Here is a 21,182-nt window from a genome sequence, read left to right as displayed (position 1 = left end):
CCGCAGCGTGCAGTTTTACGAGACAAGAAACACGAAAGGAAAAGTCACTGTGCAATTGAATCGAATTGAACCCTGTGAATCAGATCAAACTCTCAAACTCTCTCACTTGATCGATCTCCGAGATCAGATAATGATCTCAGATTGGACATTGTGAACTGTAGGCGAGTCACAGTTCATTCTCCCAGCGATTTCATGATTCGATTAAAGAATTACATTTCCGTCTACTTTTTACCAACTCAGTTTGTCTAATTTTGCAAAAAAAATCACTTTCTGTTAGCCTAAATTTAACATGAGCATATAATTAGCATATATTACCGAAAATGGTACATAATCGATTCTTACACACATGATTGAATGCAATTATGAGCACTCAAATCTATTTGAATGCTGAGTAAAAAGCTCTAATAAGAAGTTGATATTGCAGATCAAAGATATCCAATCGGACCAGTCTCCAAAAGCCAATCAATGTTGCATAATTGGACTTGCCTCCTGAACTCGATGAATGTTGGTTGGTCAGCAGGAGGGCATCGGCAAGGCAGTTGCACAGCGCAGATTATAAGAGACACATTTGCATTCCGGGATCTGAAGTAACTTCGGAGATTCTCAGGAAATTAATTCGGAATATAGAGCACGTTGCAGAATCTTGAGTAATTTACAGGATTCAAAACAACAATCGGAATCTGAAAGAACTTCTCGCATCTGAAAATACTTATGGTATAACGGCATCTGGAGAAAAAAAATTCCAGGGTACAGCGCAACTTGCAACAAGGAGATTAACATTTGGTATCCAGAGAATCTTCCGTTTCAAAGGCTATGACCACTAACAGAGAAACGTACAAAGTTTTGCAGCAAACCTAACATTCATTACATCCCGCCATTCACGATACAATGATCAACCCTTCTCACACTTTCTGCTGCGGTCCCACCCCTTGCCTCAAGACAATGCTACACAGACCTATCCTACGACCTTGGCATGAAGGGAATGCTGGACAGGACTTCACCAACACTGGAATGAAATGGAGGCCAAACTGAAGCCCTGATTGATTCAAGTTCCTATATTCATCTCCCAACTCTGCCTTTTACATTCTGACCACCCCCCTCCCCCCCCTTAACACCCCCCCTCCTCCCCGTATACAATCTCCTCTCACTTGTCCCCCCTCCTCTAGCTTACCCAAACTTCTAAACCGCTAGGCTGGCAGCGAAGGGATCGGCAACACCGGGGCTTCCGCGACCTGGCGTTTTGCCGTCACCGGACTCTCCCTGCCCTGGCGACATGGCCCGGCCATCCCCGGGAAACCTCACGGCGTCGACGGCAGTGGTCGGGGATGGCGAGGGGCACTCGGGGATGGCACGGCCCGTCTTGGCGGACCGCACGCGCTCCATGAGGCTGCTGGGCGGAGGCGTTTCCTCAAAGAACGACACCAGCGCCGCCTCCGTGAGTGACGACGCCAGGAACTGCTCGAAGCTCACGGCCCACTCGCGGTCGGGGCGCCCGCGAGCCGGCGACCGCCGCGGCGGCGTCGGCGCTGCCGTTGCCGCCAACGACGATGAAGCGCCTGCAGCTGCAGGAGCGGCTCGAAGAGGGCAGGAGCCGTCGGTCGCAGCCTCACCCCCGCCGTTACCGCTGGACCGGCGCGAGCCCCCGGCGGTAGGTGCCGCCAGCACGACGGCGCCGTCGTCAGAGGAGCAGCCGTCGTCTGAGCAGGGGATGGAGCCGGCGCTCACGACAGAGTAGGACGACACCGACGTGTCATCCTTGGAGTTGAACTCGTCGTCCGACACGACGAGGTTGTTGAGCGACGCACGGTCGCGCTCGTCCTTGCGCGGCATCGTCGGAGCCTCTTCCTGGCCGCCCCCGATCGCAACGTCTGACGCCGAGGCCACTTCCTCCGCCATTTCGTCCACCATCCGGTCGATACTGTCGTCTGTGCTGTTCGCCGTGAGGTTCATCTCGGCGGCGGCATTTCCGGAGGAGGCAGCGTTGCTGGCGGTGGCTGCGTTGCCGGCGGTGCGGTTGCGGTGCTGGCTGAAGCGCTTGCCGACCTCGCCGAGCTCCAGCAGCAGGCTGGCCACCGTGGCGATGGAGTGGTAGAGCTGCTGCTCGTGTGGATGCTCCGCGAACAGCGAGTACAGGGACTTGCACAGCAGGATGAACTGCTCCTGTGGTTGGGTGGGGATGTTAAGGCGGCCAAGAAGGTGAGAGGAGGAGTGAGTGTTTGTGATTGTGTGTACTAGTACGCGCGCGCGCATGTGTGTGTGTCGCTCTTAAAGTGCGGTTCCCCGTGCACCTGTTAAGGCTGGGATTTTCAGAACATTCCAAAACAATTCGTTTTTTTTGGATCATCTGGAATTTTTGATATATCTTGACCCAATTTGCAAGATTTTCAGATTAGTAAGAAAATCGGGAACGCATTCCTAATTTGTACATGGACACGAACACCTGAATACACGCAATGTATCGATTCACTCCGCTGGAGAGGAATTGTTAAAATTCACATTTGCTATTAAATTCACAGATAAATTTTTGCCATGCATACAACGTATATGTATTGAAAATAATGTATGTTTACCTGCAGGTTTTTGACACGCGTTATCGTGCGCAGAATAATCGACGTGTACAGTCGCTGCACTGTTACACGCCTGACAGACACACACGCTGCAGGCGACAACGCACCTGGTTCATCTTGGGCAAGTCCTTGATGCTCTCCTTCTTGAGCTCTGTCTCCTGGGCCCACTTGCGCAGGTAGTAGCGGTAGTCCCTGGCCTCTGCTCCACCTGTGTCGGTGACTGCACGTTAGACGGAGGCCGGCGTGCGGCCTCGCACAAAGGAATAGCGATGATGATGATGACAATAAAGGGTGATATGACAATAATGATGAAGAACATGATGATAAAAAAGGTGATGACTTTAAAAGATTATGATGAAGATGCTGAGGATGATAAAGGTAATGATGAAGCTAATGATGAGGATGATGAAGATGAGGACAAGAACGATGATGAGGACTATGATGATGATGCACCTTTGTCTATGCGTGTGTTGTCCACACTCAAGGAGCCCTCAGTCAACTCTGCCAGGTGAGCGTCGTCCACGTCGCTCACCATCCCTGGGGTGCGGGCATCCGCGTACATGGTGCACGGACACGCGGGTACATGGATACATGGAGGGACAGACACACGGGTACACAGACACGCGGGTACACAGACATATAAACAAACGGATATGCAGACACGCGAGTACACAGATGGGTGAGTATGCAGACGACACAGAGGTCCATAGGTAGTCAGACACACGGATAGACAAACACGTGGGTAAACGGGCACGCAGGTACATGGGCACGAGAACATGAGGGTACACGAGCACAAAAACACACATGTACACGAGTACACGAACACATAGGTACATGACCACATGAACACAAGGGCAGGCAAGTACAAAAGTATATCGCACACACAAGCACACAGGTATACGCACATACACACAGACACACAGGCATTAGGCAAGGGTATGCAGGTACATACATGTACAGATGCAGACACACAGGTACAAACACACACAAGGACAAATGCACAAATGTACAAATGCACATTGGTCGGTGGATACACATGTATGCAGGTACTCATACAGGTGGGTAGGCAGGTGCATTGCACACACAGGGGTGACACCAATGGGGACACACAACGATTAACAGGTACATTTACACACACGCATGCACACAGTGAGATATAAACGATTCTAGCAAAGTGACAGACTGGCGTGTTACACGGAATCGGAGCGCGTGAAGAGGCATTCGCATAGAGCCCACAGGAGTGTGTTACCGGGTGCCCTATGCTTGTATGTACATGCACGGAGAGACACGCGCGCACACACACACAGAGCAACAGCAATAGCAGCAGTAGCGAGCGAGTGAACCGATGCAAGCGAGGTACGGGTAAGCATCGGGGTGACTCAGAAGTTCATTAGGAGGTAACTACGGAGCAGCGATTAAGTTATCCAGAGCATTTAGCGAGTGCCGAGGGCTAGTTATCGGTTTCATCAAAAGATAGTCATCTGGTTCAGTGTACACTGCCATCCAGTTCAGTAAGAGCCAGTTGTCTGGTTCAGTAGAAACTGTAATCTGCTAAGAGCCAATCATTTGGTCCAGCAAAACGTTCCATTAAGTTCACCAGAGGTGCTCATCCAGTTAAATAAAGGATGCTCATCTGGTTCAGTTGGAGCTAATAATCCGGTTCAGTGGGATCTGTCATTAGATTCACTTGAAACGGTCGCCCGGTCAATGCAGAGAGTGTCATTTGATTAACATATGTTTAGTCGAAGAAGGTCATCTAGTTAAGAGCTGTCCTATTGTAGTAGCTGGTTATCTGGTTAATAGCTGCCAACTGGTTCAGTAAGAGCTATAATTTTGTTCCATGTTACCCATTATCCGGTTCAGCTGGTCGGCATGACCTCTCAACAGCCTCGGTGCTCCTTGGTTAGGGCGTTACGTTAGTGAGTTAGTGAGCTGTCCCCACTCAAGCGTTAGTGTTTTCATTAGGTGATCGTCTCGAGGAGGTTATAATGCGGCAGCTGGGGTTGGGCGGAGGGTGCTCGGTGTCGGCTGGAGGGGATCAAGGGTTGCTGGGAGGAGGGGGGTTATTGAGGGAGGGGTGAGGAACCTTTTCCTTAGCGAGGGTCCCATGGGACTTTCAAATACCATTGCCGGGCCACACATCGGTTGACACTAAACATTGATCAGGCTAGGACTGTATGCACTGTGTTCTCAGCATGACCAGAAAAACAACAAAGGGTGACTGAGCACACTAAAATCAGAATCACGTTGTCGCCAGATTGAAAATATTCCCCTCCAGTACCCCGATTAGTGCCGCTAAGATGCCTCCAAGCGATGGATAAATATTATTGTTTGCGGGCCGTTTCAAAGTGGTAGACCTCACGCGAAGTGAGGTCGTGGGCCCTCGTGGGAAGCAGGTTCCCCACCCCTGGGTTAGGGTCAGGGGTCAGGTACGGGGAAGGTGGGCCCAGTGTCAGGTGACGTGGAGAGGGGGGGGGTTTGTGGGGTACGGGCGTGCGGTGGCGGCTGCGTTACCACGAGAGTGCCACAGTGCCCTGTGCTCGGGGGTGTTAATGTCGAGGTCGCTGTAAGCGTCGCCCGCCCGCTTGGGCACTCCCACTGGGCGTGCGGGGAAAATGGGGTAAGGCGGCGGCGGATGGGGGGGAGGGAGGGGGTGCGGGGGGAAGGGAGAGAGAGACGAGAGTAAGACAGGGCAATAGACAGGGAGCGAAGAAGAGAGGAAGAGGAGGGAGGAGAGCAGCACAGTCAGGGATTGCGGATCGGGAAAAGAGATGGAAAGGCAGAAAAAGGGATTCGTCTTCAAGAGAGGAGTTGAGATAGCGTGTAGGAAAGAGTGGGAGAGAGAACAGAAACAAGGGATAGAAAAGGCAGGACGGATAATGGAAGAGGGAGGCAAAAGTGAAGCGACGAGAGTGCGACAAAGGCAGAAACGCATGCACTCAGAAGAAGGGGACCAAGAGGAAGCGAGAACAGCAGAGAGACACAGGAAGGCACACATGCTTATGGGAAAAAAACGGTGCACAATTCTCTGTTAGCGTGAAAGCTAGCATGCAGCAGCACACTACGGCACAACTCTGCTCGATACAGGCACATGCCACGCCACAAAAATTATATTGAATCTTTATACAGTGGAACCTCGGTATACAACCGCTTTGGAATACGTCGAATTTGGTATACGTCGTGTTTTTTCGAGAAAAAATGTCTTTGGATACGACGTCTTGCTTGGGATACGACGCGCTTGCTAGAACTTGTATGGGTCGGGATGAGTCACCGCGTACAGTACCCAAAACAAAGCGAGAGGGGCGGGGTGGCGTGGGGAGAGGGGCGGGGTGGCGTGGGGGAGAGGGGCGGGGGGCGTGGGGGGCTGCCCCCATGGAGGGTGGAGCCCCGGGTCGAGGCGCGCGCGACGTGCGGGGTTGAGGCACGCCACGTGACCAGCGCAGCTGGCAGCAGCGCGGTCACGTGGCTTCTGTAGGCATTTTAGTAATAAGTAGTGTCTAAATTATTTTATACAATCCCATTAATGTATAATATGCCATATAAAATATAATTTCTTTCCCTCTGGAACGGATGATTTCCTTTCCCTTTATTTCTTATGGGAAAGATTCGTTTGGTATACGTCATTTTCGGTACAAGTCCTACCTTCTGGAACGAATTAACGACGTATACCGAGGTTCCACTGTATAGCATAATTTGCGCAAATGCAACACACATCGCTTCACAATCCGCAAGCAAAGAGCAGCATAGATTACGATGTTTTCGGCTAATTAATTCATTACATTCATTACATGCCACAGCTGAGCACCGTACAGCACAACACACACCGGTGCACGGTACCTTACACTGCAACAGGACAGCACAACAGCAATGAGAGCAGCATATGATGGGAAGGACACGTCGCTAGAAGGGACAATTGCCGATGGTCGTAACTAACGATGGAGTGACAGCCAAAGGAGGGAATGCAACCCATGTGTGGATGTCCACCGAGGAGATGGGAGCGATCAATGCCGCTCATGTGCTGGTGGTGCTAAACGGATTTTAACATCGCAGAACCGTGAGAGATGGCGATGGCTTGCCGAGCCCTTCATCCAACAATGGATTGGCTGATGATGATGTGTTACACGCAAAGGCTGCCTTTCTTAACCTGGCTAGATTGTGTTGGACTAGGCGCTGTCATCGAGATACTATTAATACCTGTACTGTGGTCGTGGTGTAGGTCGCAGTGGTAAGTGTATGGGAGAAGCACACTGGGCGTTGAGCGTAACCAGGCAATGGCTCAATAATAACCGCTACTCAGGGCCAATGTGATACTGTAGGCTACTGCAAGTCTGTGAGTGGGTATAGCTCACTGATGAGCTCAAACGAGAGGTCACTATTATCACCATTATCACGTGACTTTGAACCAACAAGATCCCTCAGATCCTCTGGTTCCGATCTTTTAGTCGTCCCAAGGGCCAGGACCAAAACTCAGGGAGAAGCGGCCTTCTTCAGTGTGCATGGTCCTCGCCTGTGGAACAGCCTGCCAGCGGATCTGAGGGCTTTGCAATCATTAAGCAATTTTAAGTTAAATCTAAAAACTTACCTTTTTAAACTTTCTTTTACTTATTTTTTTTTTATATGCCTTCGATAAGAATTTATTATAATGGAATTTTGTTTGTATGGAAATTTATTTTATTGTTCTTGCGCTTTAATATTTTAACAATGTTTCATTTTATCTGTACAGCACTTTGAATTGCATCTTTTGCACAAAATAGTGCTATAGAAATAAAGGTTTTATTGAATGATTGACCACCACCACCACAAAGACCACCACAACTGTCACCACCACAATCACCATTACAATGACCACCGCCACCCACCACAAAGACCACACCAACTACCCACGACTGTCAGCTTCTCAAAGGCCACCACAACCACCACCACCACGGGGACCGAGTGCTGTCACCGCTACCCCTCTACGACCATGTTAAGTCACCTTTGTCTCCCTGGTGCTGATGTTTGTATATTATTAATATATAAATTTATGGCTGAGTTGACCTAAAGGAGGCCCAGAACAGGTGTGGAAATCATGTGCCACTTCTGAGCATGGCAGGGAAAAGTTACACGATGTGCTAATCCACGGGTCGGCAACCAAAATAGCAAGAGCCATTTTTTCAAATTCTGTATAAAACTCACTATTTCAATATCCGCAATGCACGTGAATACAAGACGGTCCTTAATGAATAAGGTCATGAAGCAGTCCTTGGAGAGCCGCATGCGGCTCCGGAACCCCAGAATGCCAACCCCTGTGCTAATCCTTGTACCACTGCTCCACAGACACGCACAAAACGAACTATACACACAAAAAACCATAACAATGACACACACACACAACCATATACACAACCGCACACACACAGACCCTCCCGGCCCCACCGCGAGCAGGCCGACGCTCCTACCGTGCTGTGGGGTGCATGGCGTGATGTCCTCATAGAAGAATCGCGTGGCTTCCAGCGCTGACTCTGTCTCCTCGTGCTCCGAGGGACTGAGAGCTGCACAACAAAGACAAAGATCCCCCATATAGCATTCACAGATTTTGTGGCAAGTTAAACTACAAGTATTTAAAATAATTTTATGTTACCAAGTAAGGCCCACTGAGCTATAAAGCAATTTTTTGGCTTAATAAAGGGGCTTATCAAGTGGAAATTTATACCAACCAAATACACTGAACGCAAGTTGATTCTAAATGTGGAGGGAAAAACCGGAGGACCTAGAGAAAAATCTACGCGATCACGACAGAGAGACGCAGACTCCAAATATACAGCAGGTGTCATCAGGGTTGGGATCGAACACACGTCCTCCTGTATACCAGGCGAGGTATTTAACATCTCGCCACAGCAAATGCTGTTAAGCGAGCACCTACAAAGGTTGGCACGGCACAGCACACGAGGGGATAGGTGGCCAGCACTACGCCCGGCTATCTGTCTCCTGATTGGTGATGTTTACACAACGCACCAGGTACTCAGCTGAGGCCCAGAACGCAGTTCAGATAATCACCACTGAAGTTGGCCATGAGCTAGAATCGAACGCGGGTTGCCAGGTTCGTAGTACAGTGAGTTATTTACTGTGCCACCGCTATCCACACATATACATACATATACACATCGGTACGTGTACATATATCCACTAACAAATGTTCAGACACACTGGCAAAAGTTTACTGTATAAACAAACCAACATCAAGTACAAACCAATGTCAGCTTCAGTTGACCTCGCAAAGACCTAATGCTTACCTGGAAATGAATCAACACGACAATGTTACCTGGTGGAAGATGCAACTTGTAGAGGAGTTTCAGCTTCTCGGTCAGGTCTCCATGGTACATTATCCCTGTTGAAAACACACACACGTAGGCTTTTATCTGTGTTACTGTTTGCGGTAGTACAGTGGTGAGCGGTAGTGCTATGGTGAGTGCACTGCGCTATGAACCCGGTGACCCGAGTTGAATTCCCGTTCACGACCAAAAACAGTGGCTAATAATAAAACTGGTATTGGGCCTCGCCTAGGGGAGACAAAAGCTGCCAGACATGATGTCGGCCACAAACCCCACCGTGTGCTGTGCCTGCCTTCATTAGTGCTCGCGAAAAGCACTTGCCCCAACAGTCGTGAAAAGGCTATACGGGGTATCCTTTGTCTTTGTTGCTGTATGCAAATATCTATTCCAAGATTCGTTCACGTTGGGTTCCCCTCATCACCACGCTCGGTGAGACCGCTCACCGAGCGCGCTGACGAACTCCTTGAAGTTGATGAGGCCGTCGCGGTTGGTGTCGAGCAGGCGAAAGAGGCGCGGCGCGAGCGGCGGGGGGTGCGGCCCCCGCACCCACGGCGACAGCGCTGCGAGCAGCGAGTGGAGCTGCGCCGCATCCACACGGTACTGCTCTAGGTAGGGCAGACTCGGGTCGTGCCGCTCGCTGACCGGCACCGCCGTGCTCCCGCCGTCGCCATCACTGCCGCCGCCGCTAACACCAGCGCCGCCGTTGCCGGTAGTGGCGGCGGTGGCACTTCCCCAGTAACAGCTGCGCAGGTGCTCCCACTGCGGGGGCACAGGAGTGGGGGAATGGGGGGACCGCAGGGGGAAGCAGCAGCATAGAGGGCTGAGCAGCTGTACAATGATTCAAGTAATTCTCCACCAGTGGAGTGTGATGGCTACCGCTGAGAGAAAGCAGGTGAAGCTGACCGTGTCCAGAGTGTGATCTAGTGATGTACTTGGTGCGAGGGGTGTGGTGTGGTGCATGGGATGTAGCGAGGGGTACACAGTGCCCAGAGCGTGGTGTAGTAATGTACTTGGTATAAGGGGTGTTGTGTGGTGAGTGGTGGATGACGCGAGTGGTGTGGTGTGGTATGGTGATCGGCACAGTCAAGTGCAATGGTCCCACCTTGAAGAGCACAAAGAGTTCCTCTAGCTCTTCCAGAGTGAACTGAGTCTCAGTCATGATGGAGCGAACCTGGCACAAAGATACAGGCAAAGCGAAGAATAACCATACAGTTTGCACAGACTCTTGGGGCAAGTGCTGTTAGTCAGCAACTATGATGGTCTACATGGCGCAGAATGTCTGGTCGCATTTCTTTCCACAAGATTGATGTTCAAGGTCCTCATTTAAGGCGGAGTAGACCTAGGAGAAGAGACCCAAGACAGGTTCGAATATCACTCGACACTGATGTTAGCAGTGGTCGGGAATCAAACCTAGGTGGGCCAGATTCGTGACGCAGTGTGTTAAAAACAACACGGCCACTCCATTAACCCAGGAAAGCCTCATTGTGCTTCAAGGTTGTCAGGTTCAACTGGCGAATGCTTTGGCTTCTCGTGGGTGGAGTCCAGAGTACCCAGAGAAAGACCACACATGGGCGGAGGTACCGCTCGATTCAACCCATTGCTGTGGAGCAGTGGTTCTTAACCAGGGGTACGTGGACCTCTAGGGGTAACGTGGAAAAGTCCCAGGGGGTACGTGAGGTGATTTATAAATGTGTGAATTTATATCATATATGATGAAAGTCATTGGTGAATAATCATGTATGAATCTGCCAATATAATAAAACTACAATAAAATGTGAATCCATATGGTAACCTAGAAAAATATAAAAGACCTTTCTAAATGCATTGATCGTAAACAGTGTGGTTTCCAAGAGTAACCAGCGAGCGCTAAGAGATTACGTCATGCATGCAGAACGTCCGTAGATTTTTTTATTCGATTGCAATTACGAGCGTGTTAAGATACCTCACAAAATGGACAATTGGTAAAAATATGAATCTTCATTATTCATACATTTATTTCTCAGAACCACGTTGGGTCAGGCAAGGGAGTACTCGGTTGAAACACAATTCAACAAGGGGTACAGTAGCTAAAAAAGGTTGAGAGCCACTGCTGAAGTGCCATCTCCTGGCCACCTCGCAGCCCACGCCTACGACATCTGTCATTCCCAGGCAGTCGTGCATCCAAATATTAACCAGTAATAGCATCTTCCAAGTGTCTGTTCCGTTTATAAGATGTGATGGGATAGAGTACATTGAGGGTGATTGTATTATAATAGGCAAATTATGATTGACGCTATCATTTTAAGAACCCTAATCACTCTAGAGTTTGGTCGATGATGAGTGAGATGCTTGTGGTGGTGAGGTTGTTTGTGGGTCTTACAACGTTTCTCTTGGTGGTGTCCTCGAGGGTCTGGATGACTCTCAGACGTTGCCTGAACCTCATCTGCTCTATCACCTCAGCCCGGATGCAGCCGAACCTCTGCAGGCCACACCACGCAGCGCCGCACAGCAGTGAGTCACAGCTCATGGAACAACACCAGACTCGTATACTCATTCAAGTTTACTTTGTATCGCCAGGTGAAAACTTAACAGATCAGGATATATTATAATTTGCAAGAGTAACCTGTCCGTAGGGGGTGCAGATTGCTGTGTGTCATCCGAAATTAGTCATTTGCAGGTCATTTAACTTGACAAAAGTTGGACCCCGATGCCCACACACAATGGCATCATCTTGCACACGTCGGGGGATCTTTAACGCCCACTGTGAAGTGGATTGCGCGTAGAAATAATACTGTTACACCCACAACATTAACCAGGGCGGCCGCTGGATTCAAATCGTGAACCTCTGCAACAAGTGGTGAATGCGCTACCGCTAAGCCATGTCCCCGCAAATTAACCGCCACAGGGAACCAGCACCACAGTGACAAAGCTTCTCTTTACCTTTTCTCCCAATTACATTCCAACTGTGCCATTGGTGTCGTCACGAGATGAAGACATTTCCAAGCAGAACTCTGAGCTAGCAGTGCATCAACCTGTGTCAGAGATTGACCCCGAAATATGACAGCACTGAACTACTTTCGAGGTCACCGCAGAGAATGATTTCCGCCGGTGTACGTGGATGGCTATTCAACTCAAGTTGCTGGGATTGAAGTGCAAACCACTGCATCACCATTCCACACCCACACACATGTACATACAAATACACACACGAACACTCTCTCACTCAAACTGAACACACACACAAGCACACTTGCACACACCAACTCTCACACTTGTACAAGCACAAAACAACAGCCGCCATTCACCACTAAGTGGCAGTGACGTCACCGCAGTGCTTCTGCCAGGTGCACTGAGGCCACGTGAAGTGTCGAAGGCCTGCTGTCAGGTCAGTGGACAGACCCAGGTGCCATGGGTTGACTGACTGAGATGACTGGCAGATGCACCAGCTGTGCACCCTACTGTACCAACTTACTGCATTTTAGCCGCCCAGCACTCTGCTCGTTGTTGTGAGCATCGTTCCTCTACCCATGTCAGAGGGTGACTGCCTTTAACTGCCCAATAGCGTCCTTCACGAGCCTCCTCCATAGAGACCGATCTGGACACCGCTGGTACCAGTCATTGCCAAATCCACTGAGCTCCACATCCTCCTGTACCGCATCAGTCCATCTCTTTTCCAGCCCGTGTCACACCCATTTATACCCTCTATCCGGTCAAAAACACAAACACACTTGTGCGCACACATGCTCACACTTACATGCACTCACGCAGACCGGCACACACACACACACACCCGCACACTCACATTCATGTACACATGCTCATGTTCATGCCTCGGACCTCATAAGACGTGCGGATGAGCTGGAAGATGTCCACTTCCGGCTGAGGCTCGGTGTTCTCGGATAGCAGCGCGTGCAGATGCGTTATCGGTGGCAGCGTGCTGTCCTTGTTGGTGACACTGTCCAGGTAACTGCACGCACACGCACGCTTGTGAGGACACGAGAACTAACATAAACCCGCACGTACACACACAAAAACACGCACAATGCATTGGCACGCGCACAAGCATGCAACGCACGACTACGCACAACACAAATACGCTGACAGACATGAACAAAAGCACACGCGCGCGTGCACATAAATACACGTACGTACACACAGGCACACAATTACACACGTATGCACATACACAAACATGCTCACAAACGCGCGCGCGCACCCATACACACACCTGCCCAGGATGGTCATGGCCTCGCCATCGTCGTGGCACGACAGCAGCTTGCCCATGTTGGCGTGCAGCACGGCCAGGGCCAGCTGGAAGATCATGCGCACCTGCAAGGTGCCGGCACCAAACACACAGCACGCGATAAACACCACATAGCCTAGAGTGGTGGGGTAGGTGAGTGGGTGGGTGGTTTGGGTGGGTGAGGTGGTGGGTGGTGGTTGTGTGAGGGGGTAGGTGGGTGGTTGTGTGAGGGGGTGGATGGGTGAGGAAGAGGGTGGGTGAGTGGGTGGGTGAAGAGAATGGTGGATTTGGGTGGGTGAGGGGAATGGTGGGTGAGGGAATTGGTAGGTGGGTGAGGGCGGGTAGGTGGGTGGGTGAGGGCGGGTGGGTGGGTGGGTGAGGGTGTGGGTGAGGGCGTGGGTGGGAGAGGGCGTGGGCGGGTGTTTGGGTGAGAGTGTGGGTGGGTGAGTCACCCCGTCCAGCATGAAGCAGTCGACCACACAGACGGCGCTGGAGAAGGGCAGCACGGACAGGAAGAGCGTGAGGAACCATGACAGGGAGATGGTGGAGATGACACCCAGGTCCTGTCAGGGAGGATCATCCGTATCATCACAATCATCATTATCATCATCACCACCGCCACCATCATTATCACCACCACTACCACAAACATTGACATGCCCCTCACCATCATCATCATCATTGCAATCATCATTATTCTCATCGTAATTACCATATTTACCATAATCATCACCATCACTGCCAACATCGTCATCCACATCACCATGCTCATTACCAGCACCACCATCAATGTCATGTCCACTATGAAGTTTGGCAGGACCATCACAACCAGCACCACCATCACTGGCGCTGCAGGGTGTGTTCACCTGCATCCGCTCGCACAGCTGGGGCAGGTGCTCCCGTGTCAGCTCCTCAAACACGCCCTGGTCCACAAGCGCTCCTGGATTCCGGAGCACAAAGACAAGACAAAGAACCACCCGTATAGCCTTAACAGACTGTTGGGGCAAATGCTGTTAGCGAGAACCTATGAAGGCCGACACGGCACAAGAGGGGGTGGGTGGCCAGCACCACGTCCGGCCGCCTTTGTCTCCCCAGTGGCGATGTTTACGCACTGCACAAGGTACTCATTTGAGGCTGATCGCCGTGAGTGGGAATCGAAACCGGGTTGCCAGGTTCATAGCACAACATGCTAACTGCTACACTACCGGTCCAGGAGCATGCACACACCATTAGGCATGAGTACAGCATGCACACGCACACACACACGAGCACGCACGAGCAGAGGATACATACATGAGCACGCACGAGTAGAGGACACACAAGTATGCACATATGAGTATGCATTGAGTACAGCACACTCATAAACACGAGCACACACGATCAAAGGATACACACACGAGCATGCACGGATACGTATGCACGAGCAAACGTACGCAGTGTTTAAACTACAGCAGGTGTTTATACTACAGGCTGATGTCTGGAAGGATCAGGAGGCAGAGAAAACAAGCAGACGAAGCAGAATAAATAAATGAATGGAGCGGAAGAGAGAGTAGAGAGAGGAGGTCATTCGGGTCGGGGTGGCGGACATACCGACGACGCGCGTGTTGTAATAGTCGGGCAGCATGCGCTCACACAGAGCCACCAACAGCCAGAAGGCCTCCTCCTCCTTCGTGTACAGAAGCAGCACGGACGTCACGATGTTCATGGCCTGTGGGCGAAGGGACAGAGAGGGGGACCCAGTCAAACCACTGTGCTGTCCAGCTCGCAGCATGCGCAGCGCAATGTCTGCTGCATTGCTCATGTCATTGTACATTGTGACTTTCGGGCGCTCTGTAAACATAAATTGCATTGGGCAGACAACACATTGAAAAAACAATGAATGCGATGCAATAAATAGCACTGCAGCACTGCAAACTGCGCAAATCATCACACAATGCAGTGCACGTGAATGCGTGCGTACCGATATATGCATGAATATATACTTGTGTGTGAGCGTACATGTGTGTGCATGCCACCTGGCAGTACTGTATCTGCAACAGGCGTTGCAGTGTGCGTGTGTTTGTGTGCGTTTGCGTGTGTGTGCGCCCATGCGTGCGTGGGGAGTGGTATTGCAGTGGTTGGCACGCTACACTACGAACCCAGTGAGCCGAGTTTGATTCCCGCTCACGGCGGGTCGACTCAGCCTCAAATGAGTACCAAGTGCAATGTGTAAACTTCGTTACAAGGGAGCCAAAAGAAGCCAAAGGCCGTGGTGGTGGCCACCCACCCCATCGTGTGCCATTCCAGCCTTCACAGGTGCTCGCAAGCAGCGCTTTGCCCCCACAAAGTCTATTAAGGCTACACGGGCGATCGTTGCCTCGTATCTGTGCATGCGTCACCTGGCAGTATCCGATGGAGGGGTTGCGGTGTGCGTAGGCAGTGAGCACACGGCGCAGCGCGGCGATGCCCATCTCTGACTGGAAGGCCGGGTGCTCGGGTAGCGAGCGGTGCAGGTCGCGCTCGATCTCGTCCGTCACGAGGCTCATGCGGCCCATGCTGCTGCGCACGAGCTCCGCGTAGTAGCCTGGGTACGAGTTCATCTCGTGGATCGCGCCTGCGCCACATCAGGCGACGTCAAGGTCAGTGCGTCGCACCTTTCAACGCAGGGCCACGCGTGGGTTTTTACGGTCTGGCCGCCGAATTTTTTTAGGAAGATGCAACGGTTTTTTTGTGTAGCCACGCTCAACTCAATCAATAGAAAAGTAAAAGCACACGACTGAAACCACCACAGATTACACCTCAATTCTGGAACACAATCCAATGCGAGAGTAGTTTCTACATAGCACAGTCGTAAACTGAGACTGCCTGGCATGTGACGTGTCTGCAGCATGGACACGCAGCTAACAACAAGTCAGGATTACTTTGCACGTTGTTCAGTTTGTTATCTTGAGTGCAATTTAGTATTTTTTCCAAAACATTTTTTGGGTTTCCACAATCAACTTAGTCAATATGTGCGGGAAGCGATATGACCGCCCATGCTAATTCCAAGACCGCCACCCCCCTCCCACCACAATCGCCCCACACGCACCAGAGAAGTGCATCCAGAGTTCCCCGCGCAGTGACTCAGGGATCCCGCGCATGACGAGGTCGCGTGTGCGCTCCGTGCGGTACATGCACACGCCGCGGCCAAACTCCGCAAAGTGGATGCTCCACGACTCCTCCTTCATCAGCTCCTTCGCCTGGGGGGGCGGGGAGGAGGTGGCGGGTGAGTGAGATGAGGTGGAGAGGAGGTCAAAAATAAGGTGGTAGGGACAGCAGCAGTTACAGGAAAAGTGACGGAAGCAGATAAACAAGAGCAACAGCAGCAGACAAGGAGCAGCAGAAGTGGCAGCAGTAGCAACGCGAGAAGCAACAACAGCAGAGCATCAATAGCACAAGCAATAGCAGCAAATAAACAACAGCAGCAGCAACACAAGCAACAAAACCAATAACAGAAGCAGCACAAACAGCAGCGAAGGTAACACAATCAGAGACCATGTTAGCAATTGCAACGACAGGACAGATTAACACATCACTGCTAAGACAACATCCTGTATTGAACCATGTGGGATCCCATAGAGCTGGGGATACCTAAGTCCCATGCAAAGGTGGAACTGGCTCAGTGGCGGCCGCGGGGGCAGCGTTGTGTGGCTGACGAAGTGAGGGGGTGGGAGGGGAGAGGTGGGGGGGGGCGGTGCCCAGTGATTGTACCTGCTTGAGGTCAATGGTGTGGCTGTCCGAGCGGTGGAACATGGTCATCAACGCCTCCGTGGTCTCCTGGGGTGTGTTGCTGGGTGCTGCCCCTCCGTTCTATAGCAACAGCAGCAGAAACAGCAACAGCGATAGCAGTAGCAGCAACAACATGAGTGGTGGCATCAACAAACAAAAGGTGCCACGGAGCCAGAGAGCGGAAGACAGCGAGGAATGGTTATTAATGGTTGACTAAGGTTGGGGTTTCGCACAGTTATTTCTGCAGAAGGTTAAGTGAGCTATATTAACAGGATTGTGCAGTGAAGCAAAATCCATTGTTGTAGTGTACTATGCTCCCCACCTTCACCAAAACGCACCGACCAGCGCGGAAAATTATGATCAAATCACCCCGATGGCCCACACGGCAACACATGCACACAGCTATCGCTGCTACTTCACAACTACGTGGACAGCACCGGTGGGTATGCGGCAGTGGCGCACCTGACTATCCACGCCAGATGCCGCGGATCCAGCGTCAGCGGCGTTGGGCTGCGGCTGGGAGCCTTGCTGGGAGGACGGCGTGCCCGCGGTTGGCGTGGGGGCAACCGCCGCACCCTGCTGCTTGCCCACGGCGGAGCTGCTGCGCAGCAGCTCGGAGATGCGCTGCAGCAGGAAGGCGCGGTCGCGCAGGTTGGCGAAGAGGAAGTTGGTGCGGGAGCGCGTGCTCACGCTCAGCGGGCTCGGTAGCACACTCGAGCTGTCCGCCTTCTCCACCACCGTCACCTGGGGACGATGGGGCGACGGAGGGAAGGAACGAAGATGATGTGTCGTAACACGACCTCGCTCGTTCACTCGACAAAGGAGAGATTGGCTCGCCCATTTATCAACGCGCTCACTGGCTAAAAACGCATCACTCGCTCGCTCAATCACTCGCCCCTCCACTCCCTCCTACCCCTCTACCTCCTCCCTGCGCACCTCTCTGAGTGGGATGACGAGGCTGCAGAGGCCCTCCTCGCGGCTGGAGAAGCACAGGTAGTTGGAGGAGACGTAGAGCTGCCCGGCGGCGTGCATCTTGCTGAAGGGCAGCCACAGCGTGCAGTCCGTGTGTCCGTCGAGCCGCTCGTCGCGGGGCAGACGGAACGCTGAGCAGTATGCCTCGCTCTTCACGCGCGCATCCAGGTCTCTGCATGCCCAAGGGCCCGCACATACACACAAACAAGAGACAAGGATTATCCACGCATGTACACGCACCCAAGTGCACAAAACAAAAACCCATATCGCGTGCACAGACTGGTGGAGCAAGTGTTATTAGCGAGCACTTACGAAGGCGAGCACTGCACTCAAGGGAGTGGCGTGTTTTCCCACTGCTGATGTTTACCCACTGCATGCGGTACTCATTTAAAGATGAGCTGGCGGAGGGGAGGCCCACAACTTGTTCTGAAATCATTCACCACTTGTGTTAGCCGTGGCGAGGAATGGAACTAATGTCAGCGGGTTCGTAGTGCGGTGAGCTATCCATTGCTCTAGCACGAAGGCCCCGCCGCTCCCCACAAAACAAAGAGCTCCCCCATAGCCATACAGACTTGTTGAGCAAGTGCTGATTAGTGGTACGGCGCACAAGGCGGTGGATGTGGCTAAAACCACTCAAGTACGCAGACCAATCAACTAGTCACATCCAAAAGAACCTCCACTCCACCCACTCCATCCGACACTCTAAGCAACATGCTCAATGTATCAATTGTTATCGAGTCATTAATAATAAAATTTAAATACGTTACTCTACTTGTAATTTCAGCTAACAATGGTGTTGTAATTATAACGGACCCCACTTCTGCCCATCACCAATCCAGGACTACCCCGCACTACGATAGCAACAGCAGCGAGAAGTCACACAAGGCGGCGTCTCACCGCTTGAGCGCCGACACCTTGCGCGGGGACCTCGTGTTGCCCCCGCCACCCGCCCCGCCACCCCCCCCCGCAGGCCCCACCCCCCCGGCGCCGCCACCACCACCAGCAGCGGCCCCAAGGCTCCCGGGGAGGGACCCGGCACCAACAAGCCCACCGCCCGCAGCTCCGCCACCACCACCGCCAATGCCGCCGCCGCCACTTCCGCCGCCTGCGCTGGCGTCCATCTGGGAGGCGCTGGAGGAGCCCGGGGCGGCGTCGCCGCTGTTGAGCAGGCGGCGCACGGCCATGTCGGCGAGACGCTCCATGAGACGGAACGTCTCACCCACGGAGAGGAACATGGAGAAGAAGAGGTCGCCGTCGCGCGTCGCCACGCGCACGCTCTCGGGCAACACCACCGTGGCGGTGCGCTCCAGGCACATCACGTCCGCCCAGCGCACCACTAGCTTGGCTGATGGCAGTGGGGCAAGGTTTGGAACGAGATGGGGGTGGTGGCAGTGGGGATTGAGTGAGAGGCAGTGGGAATATAATATGATGGCATGGGTGGATATGTTGGGTGGCATTGAGTAAGGACAGGAGTGTGTAATAAGAGGTGGCGGGTGGCACATGGGTGGCATGGGCCATGAGAAAGCAGCAATGGACATGGGGGGGGGGGGGGGGCATGAATAAGCAGAAAAATTCATCAGTAAACTTTCTTAGGTGAGAAGCCCATACCACAGAGCTACCTCTAAAATTCCTTCAAGTGATGACTAGTCTACATACCAGAGGGCAACATTTTCCTACCTGCTCTTCAACTGAAAGAATAATGTTGATCGCATGACAATTAAGCTGACATTTTAAATTCTCAGAGCTGAAATTTAGCTAAATTAAGTGCAGACCCAAACTTTGCGTGATTGGTCACCAAATTGAGACCATCATCAAGTCGCCACATTTGGGAACTCAGTTTAATCATAAATCTATAAACGTGTCTTGGTCTCTAGATGAATATCAATGTGCATCTATGGTTCTTCATGTGAGTTTATGGGTCTCTATGCAACTCATTGCTGATTGGGCTGAGCATCCTCTACTCACTACAGCTTGAGAAACCAGTTTAACTGTGGGCAGCTAAAACCTCATTTCAAACACTCTATATCAGCGGGTGCCAGTTCAGTGCTCTGACCTCTCAGCCACCGGGTCACCTCCACGCCACCGTAACGTTTAATTACGACCAACCCCAGGGGCGTGTGGGGTGTGGGACTGCACCCACCCTCCTTGCCGAGCAGCAGCGAGTAGAAACAGATGTGGTTGACGCTGAGGTAGAGCCAGCCCTGGCGCGGCACGCGGCCCTTCCAGTAGCTGCAGGAGTAGTAGTTGACAAGGCGCTCTTCCTCGGGCATCCCGAACAGCTTGCGGAACTTGGCCACGGCCTCCATGAACTTGTCCGAGTCCTGTTCGGCTCCCGCCGCACCGGCCGTGCCGCCGCGCTGCCGCCCCTCCTCTGCCATTATACCCTGTGATGCAACGGAGCGAGCGGATACATGGGTGAGCGTGTGTGCGACAAAAGTGGGAGCGGTGGCGGAGTGGTGGAAACACTGCGCGATGAACGCAGCGCCCTGATTTCATTCCTGGCGACAACTAATATCCATGGCGAGTGATATCTGAATCAGTTGTGGGCTTGCCCTTGGTCGACTCGCTGCCAGAGTTAGTTAATAGGTTCTTGCGAGCAGCACTTAGTCCAACAACCAATGTAGGTTATACATGGGCGCTGCAGTGGCGAGATGTTAACTACCTTGTCTGTTATGCAGGAGGTCGTGGGTTCGATCCTGACCCTAACGCCTATATGTTTGAAGTTTGCATGTTCTCCCTGTGGTTGCGTGGATTTTTCTTAGGGTCCTCCGGTTTTTCCCTCCACATTTAGAAAAATTGCATTTAAGAGTATTTGGCTGCTGTACATTCCCACATAAGCCACTTTGTTGAGCTGTCATTTGTGGCCAGGTCGCTACTGAAAAAGAGATACATAGCTCAGTGGGCCTTACCTGGTAAAATAAATAGTTTGAATAGTTTTTTTAGTTTAAATATAGGCGGTTTCTTTGTTATTGTTTAGTCTGTGACAAAGCAGGGAACAGCATCGCAGCAGTCAGTTAACTCAGAGTCCCGAGTTTCGAGCCAAGGCAAACCTTAGTGGTGCATGAAATCCGAACTGGTCATGTGGCCTCCCCTAGGTGGCCTGATTTGTAGTGTAGTGTTGTGGTGTTTGGTTTATAATGTGGTTTAGTGTAGTGTTATGGTTTCTCGTATAGCAATTGGTTTGTAGTCTCCGCTTCTTCTGACGCGGTTATCAGGCTTGACCACCTGAATGTGAAATTTTTAGTTGTTGCTCTGCATCTACATCAGCCATACGAAAGAAGAAGTTCATGTATCGTGTCTGTGTGTTGAACATGCACGACAAAGAAGTAGTCTTACAATTTTTCGTCCAATAATTGACGAATC

General features: G+C 51.8%; 1 protein-coding gene across 4 annotated transcripts in view; it reads right to left on the bottom strand.

Annotated features, from left to right (window-relative positions):
* Positions 1–1,132: 1,132 nt before the first annotated feature.
* The window catches only part of LOC144932666 (TBC1 domain family member 9-like), a 29,384-nt gene continuing 9,334 nt past the window's right edge, over positions 1,133–21,182 (bottom strand). The window contains exons 4-24 of one of the 4 annotated variants that reach the window (XM_078856974.1): positions 19,960–20,203; positions 18,717–19,164; positions 17,784–17,991; positions 17,310–17,591; positions 16,830–16,928; positions 16,168–16,318; positions 15,479–15,693; positions 14,691–14,808; positions 13,967–14,040; positions 13,553–13,663; positions 13,086–13,186; positions 12,695–12,824; positions 11,238–11,336; positions 9,981–10,049; positions 9,322–9,637; positions 8,869–8,934; positions 8,006–8,098; positions 5,082–5,165; positions 3,021–3,104; positions 2,675–2,787; positions 1,133–2,160 (exon numbers count right to left, since the gene is read on the bottom strand). In XM_078856974.1, the coding sequence (XP_078713100.1) occupies positions 1,180–2,160; positions 2,675–2,787; positions 3,021–3,104; positions 5,082–5,165; positions 8,006–8,098; positions 8,869–8,934; positions 9,322–9,637; positions 9,981–10,049; positions 11,238–11,336; positions 12,695–12,824; positions 13,086–13,186; positions 13,553–13,663; positions 13,967–14,040; positions 14,691–14,808; positions 15,479–15,693; positions 16,168–16,318; positions 16,830–16,928; positions 17,310–17,591; positions 17,784–17,991; positions 18,717–19,164; positions 19,960–20,203 (4,086 nt within the window). In that variant the 3' untranslated portion in view covers positions 1,133–1,179. The remainder of the gene's footprint in view (positions 2,161–2,674; positions 2,788–3,020; positions 3,105–5,081; positions 5,166–8,005; positions 8,099–8,868; positions 8,935–9,321; positions 9,638–9,980; positions 10,050–11,237; positions 11,337–12,694; positions 12,825–13,085; positions 13,187–13,552; positions 13,664–13,966; positions 14,041–14,690; positions 14,809–15,478; positions 15,694–16,167; positions 16,319–16,829; positions 16,929–17,309; positions 17,592–17,783; positions 17,992–18,716; positions 19,165–19,959; positions 20,204–21,182) is intronic. The other 3 variants (XM_078856975.1, XM_078856976.1, XM_078856977.1) reach the window with 3 other exon arrangements.

Source organism: Lampetra fluviatilis, chromosome 5, assembly GCF_964198595.1.
Source record: "Lampetra fluviatilis chromosome 5, kcLamFluv1.1, whole genome shotgun sequence".
Lineage (NCBI taxonomy): Eukaryota > Metazoa > Chordata > Hyperoartia > Petromyzontiformes > Petromyzontidae > Lampetra > Lampetra fluviatilis.
The sequence above is the reverse complement of the archived record's forward strand: the minus strand, read 5'-3'. Positions and strand labels throughout refer to the sequence as shown.